Source organism: Accipiter gentilis, chromosome 7 (genome assembly GCF_929443795.1).
Source record: "Accipiter gentilis chromosome 7, bAccGen1.1, whole genome shotgun sequence".
Lineage (NCBI taxonomy): Eukaryota > Metazoa > Chordata > Aves > Accipitriformes > Accipitridae > Astur > Astur gentilis.
In genome coordinates, this window is record NC_064886.1 from 12,184,918 (window position 1) to 12,190,067 (window position 5,150).

The following is a 5,150-nucleotide window of genomic DNA, read 5'->3' on the forward strand; positions in this document are numbered from 1 at the left end:
CAATGGGGCTCCTGGGACACTTGCGAGGGGCTGGGGGAGGGCTGGCACGAGCCTGTGCCATGTGGGCCCAGGTGGGGTGTGTGCTCCTTGCACCATGCACCTCAGGGAAGAGCACGAGGGGCTTTTCTCCCCCAGAATTGCAGAGGTCGATGGCTAACACCTTCAGGTGGATGGAGACCGGCTCCTTTGGGCTGCTGAGTGATGCATCGTGCTGAGCAGGCAGTGCCCGAGAGGAGTGCCTTTGATTTGGCATTTCGTAACCTCGCGCCTCTGCGGATAATAGCCACACGGCGTACGTCATGCGGTCACTGGCATGCGGGAGGCCTTCGCAAGGCCGCCTTCCTGGCCAGCACCAGGACCCTGGTCTTCCCTGTGGCTCTGCAAAGCAAGCAAGGGGCCACCCCGAGACCAAGCCCTTGGGCAAGTGCTATGGCACGCAGGGCGCTCGCAGTCAGCCTTTGTCACGCTGCATGCCCTCTTACACACCGAGATAATGAAAAGACAGCTGGGCTCATTCGGCCCATTAGGTGGCAGCTGGCAAGCATCCAAGCGGGGTAATTGCAGGGGCTGATAGAGCAGGTTGGGGCTGGAGAGGAAACAGCATCAGCAAAACAGCCCCATGCCACGCAGGGAGGAGGCAGGGGCTCGGCCGCTGCGGGCCACGTGCCCCCAGCGCGGCCAGCTCCTCCCCGCACTCGCCAGCCCGGCATAAAAGCGCTGCCCTCGGCAAGCGCTGCCATCCGCCGCTCCTGCCTCGCTCTGCTCAGGAACAGGGTAGGTGGGTGCCTGCAGCTCTCTGCCTCCTCTGACAGGGGCTGGCGTGGGGACTCCGTGGCCAGGAGAGCACTGCTGGCCATGGGCGTGCTGGCAGCAGGCTTGGAGGGCCAGGGCGGGCTGAGGGGCGGAGGGAGGAGGAAGGAGCCCCGTGGCCCAGCCGCGCAGAGCCAGGCCTTGCACAGGCTCTCGGGGAGGGCTTGCGTGCCCTCTGTGTGCAGAGAGGGCAAGGCAAGGGGTGCGGAGAGCAGGGCGCTGACGGGGGCTGGCTGGGCAAAGAGCAAGCGGCAGGCAGTGCGGGCAAGGTGGCGGCTCTGGCCCCTCCAGCTCCAGGGCAGCCCTGGGAACAGGGCGCTGCTCGGCCACGGGATCTCCTCCTCGCTCATGACACCTGTCCTTGGGTCCCGCGTGTTTCAGGCTCAGCTCTCTCGCACAAAGATGTCTTGCTACGACCTGTGCCCACCGAAAACCGGCGTCGCCGTCCCCCAGCCCATCGCTGAGAGCTGCAACGAGCTGTGCGCCCGGCAGTGCCCCGACTCGACGGCCTTCATCCAGCCGCCCCCCGTCGTCGTCACCTTCCCCGGCCCCATCCTCAGCTCCTTCCCCCAGCAAGCCGTGGTGGGCTCCTCCGGAGCACCCGCCTTCGGGGGCAACCTGGGGCTGGGAGGCCTCTACGGCGCCGGCGCCACCCTGGGCTCGGGGGGCCTCTGCACCTTTGGCAGACCCTACGCTTCTCCCGCCTGCAGCCCTTGTGCCTTGCCCCGCTACAGCAAGAAGCTGTGGGACACCTGTGGGCCCTGCTAGACCCAGCCCCAGAGCCCCCACAGACCCTGGGCCTCCTCAGCCTCACACCTCCTCTCCTTCCTCCCCTCCGTCCCCTCTCTCCATCTTGCCTCTCCTCCTTGCTCCTGCCCATGCCCAGCTGCACGGTGCAACTCCACCATCGTCCCACAGGGCACTCGCTTGTCTCCACAACAGCCACCGCCTGGGAGAAGCCTGAAGGAACACCTCTCTTGAAGCCCGGGGTGACAACCTGCCTGCCTCTGCCTTGCGTGTCTTTCTGCCGTGGGTGCTTTCCTGCACTGCAATAAAGCAAGCCTGCATCCAACACCTGCCTCTCTGCCTTTCCTTTCAAGGCCTAGCGTGGGCTGCAGGGCTCCCTCGCCCTGCACGTGTCCCCCTCCAGCCGGGCCAGGGCAGGCTCAGCCCCAGCAGAGCCTGGCTGAGCTGCCTTTTGGGAGACCCCCCCACACACGGTCCCGCGGCTGAGCTCCAAGGGCCCTGCCTGAACGCAGGTGGCTCCCCTGCCTGCACGACATGCAGCCCTGGGGTGTTTGCAGGCCTCCAGCCTCCCTGCGCGTGAGCACGGCTGCCCCAGGGGATGGGAGCCAGCCAGGAGCAATTCCTGCCGCAGCTCCACACCTTTGTGCCTCCTTGGCTCAGCTTGAGGCCCTGGGAGAAAAAGGAAACGGGAGGCTTCCCATTCCCTTCCTCCTCCCTAACAACGTCCAGTGCCCTTTCCTCTTCTTTGTACCCTTTTGCTACTTTTTTTTCCGCTTCTTCCCCTTCTTCTTCTCCTTCCCCTTCTCCTTCCCTTTCCTCTTTCCCTACCGCTTCTCCCTCCCCTTCCCTTGCCTCTTCTCCTCCTCCTTTCCCTTCCTCTTCCCTTCTTTTTCTACTCCCCCTTCCCCTTCCTCATCCTATTTCCCTTCCCCTTCCACTCCACTCTGCCCTTCCCTCTCCTCCTTCCCCTTCCCCTTCCACTTCCACTTCCCCATCCCCAGCACAGACCAACACACGCCGTGCTCCTCGGTTCTCTGCCGCAGACACCAAATCACAGAAAACGCAGCCTGACTGTCGTGGCAGGAGCCTTTGCAGGGCATCTTGTCATGCTGCCCCCTCAAGCAGGGTCACCCCGAGCCGGCTGCCCAGCGCCGTGGCCACACGGCTTTTGCACGTCTCCAAGGACGCAGACTCCACAACCTCCCGGGCCAACTTGTGCCAGGGCTCGGTCACCCTCACAGTGGAAAAAGGGCTTTGGGATGTTGAGGCGGAGCCTCCCGTCTTTCAGCTGGTGCCCATTGTCTCTTGTCCTGGCACTGGACACCTCTGAAAAGAGCCTGGCTCCATCTTCTTGATGCCTTCCCTTCAGCCATGGGTGCACATTGATGAGGCACTCCCCCCACCCCACCCCGAGCCTCCTCAGCACCAAGAGGAACTGTCCCGTCTCTCTGAGGCTCTCCCCAGAGGACACGTGCTCCCCGTCCCTTCGGCAGCTGTGTGCGGCACTTTGCTGGACTCTCTGCAGCAGCCCCACATCTCTCCCGTGCTGGGGAGCCCAGCACTGGACACAGCAGCCCAGGGGTGGCCTCGCCAGTGCTGAGTGGAGGCCAAGGATCCCCTCCCTCCACCTCCTCCGCATGCAGCCCAGGACACCGCGGGCTGCCTTTGCCCCAACGCACGTTGCCGGCTCATGCTCAGCGTGGCGTCCACCAGCACCCCCAGGGCCTCTCCTGACAAGCTGCTCTCCAGCAATCGACGGCCATGTCCCAGGCACGGGGCTTAACACTGCCTCTCCTCCAGCCTCCTCTGTGCAGACGCCCGGAGATGCTGCCCTGCTTCTGCGGAGCAGCGGGACCTGGCGGAGCTGCTGCCGCTCCCGGGCTGAGAAGACCAGGCAAGGGAGCACTGCCAGCGCCTGTCCTGCCTTCTGCCCTTTCCCCAGATCCTGCAAGGGCCCACCAAAAGGCTCTCTCTCCCCTGCCTGCTGCCTGCATCCTCCCTCTCCCAACACCACCCACCCTCCCCTTGCCCAGGCATCCGAGGACCACTATTTGCCCTCCCACAGCTGCCGGGAACCCACCCACGGGGTCTTCCCAACATGGGACATGGAGGGAGGGAGACATGACTTGAATGCAGGAAACATTTATTGTGCCCAGAGGAGCAGGAGAGGCTGTCAGAGAGACGGTGGGCAGGACCCGGAGAGGCCGGTTGCCACGTGCTGGGGGAAGCAGAGGGATCTTCTCCAGGGCATCGCTTCTGGCTCCAGATGCCCCCCTGGCGCGGCATCCCAGATCCCGAGGACTTGGCCCCTCAGCCTTGCAGGGCCTTTCGGGTCCACCTCCTGCCCCACCCGACAGCTGGGACGAGAGGGGAGGGGAGGGGAGGAGAGCAGAGGGCAGGAGAAGAGGGCAGGGAAGGGCTGAGGGTGGGTGGCACTGCCGGCTGCCCAGGCGTTGGCTGGGGCTGGCGATGCTCAGCTCTCCTCAGTGCCCCGTGCCCGCCAGCTCAGCCCTGCTTGGGTGGTGGTGTTGGCGTTTGGGCTGGGGGCAGCGCCTGGCGCTGAGCTGGGTCTAGCAGGGCCCACAGGTGTCCCACAGCTTCTTGCTGTAGCGGGGCAAGGCACAAGGGCTGCAGGCGGGAGAAGCGTAGGGTCTGCCAAAGGTGCAGAGGCCCCCCGAGCCCAGGGTGGCGCCGGCGCCGTAGAGGCCTCCCAGCCCCAGGTTGCCCCCGAAGGCGGGTGCTCCGGAGGAGCCCACCACGGCTTGCTGGGGGAAGGAGCTGAGGATGGGGCCGGGGAAGGTGACGACGACGGGGGGCGGCTGGATGAAGGCCGTCGAGTCGGGGCACTGCCGGGCGCACAGCTCGTTGCAGCTCTCAGCGATGGGCTGGGGGACGGCGACGCCGGTTTTCGGTGGGCACAGGTCGTAGCAAGACATCTTTGCGCAGGATCGGACGGTGCTCTGCAGGAAGGCAGAGATTGCAAGAGAGCAGCAGAGGCGAGCGCCCGAGGCGGAGGGGCCGGGGCCGGAGCAGGAGCAGGGGGCCGGGAGGAGAAACGCTCACAGACTTACCCTGTTCCCAGAGGCAAAGGTGGCCAGAGCAGTGCTTGGGGGAGCCTGGCAGAGGCAGAGCTTTTATAGCAGCCCCGCCATTGCTCAGCACCACCTGGGCCAGTCTGCAGAGGCGGCACTCCCTCCTGCCAAGGATGATGGGGCTGTCCAGCTCCTGCCCCTCCCTGAGTCAGCATCCCCTCGCCAGGCCAGCACCTGCCACTTCCGAGGCTTTCCGCCCCTTTCTGGTTCGAGGGCTAAAAGATAGCAGGCGTCTCCCTGCTGGGGTCTGCGCACAGCAGGAGAGGGCTGTGCTTCTGCAGCTCCCCGCTGCCTGCCTCGTGCTCTGCCCGCGGAAGACATGTCTGCCCTGTGGCCGCAGCCAGGCTCTGCTGGGAGGAGAGACACCGCGAGCGCCAGCGGGGCCAAGCCAGCCGGGGGCTGCTGAGGTCATGCCACCAGGCAGAGTTCCCATCTCCCCAGCACCCCAAGGGCAGCCCTGGCCCAGCACCGTCCCCCAGCAATGGGGCTCCTGGGACACTT

At 65.5% G+C, this 5,150-nt stretch overlaps 2 protein-coding genes across 2 annotated transcripts; one reads left to right on the top strand and one right to left on the bottom strand.

Moving 5' to 3' along the window:
- Nucleotides 1–1,212: 1,212 nt before the first annotated feature.
- On the top strand, nt 1,213–1,449 carry LOC126040461 (scale keratin-like; the record flags this gene model as incomplete). The annotated part of the gene is made up of 1 exon (XM_049804873.1): nt 1,213–1,449. A coding segment is annotated over exon 1 (237 nt), but the record flags the coding sequence as incomplete, so codon positions are not given.
- A 2,807-nt stretch (nt 1,450–4,256) lies between these two features.
- Nucleotides 4,257–4,493, bottom strand: LOC126040463 (scale keratin-like; the record flags this gene model as incomplete). The annotated part of the gene is made up of 1 exon (XM_049804874.1): nt 4,257–4,493. A coding segment is annotated over exon 1 (237 nt), but the record flags the coding sequence as incomplete, so codon positions are not given.
- Nucleotides 4,494–5,150: the final 657 nt, after the last annotated feature.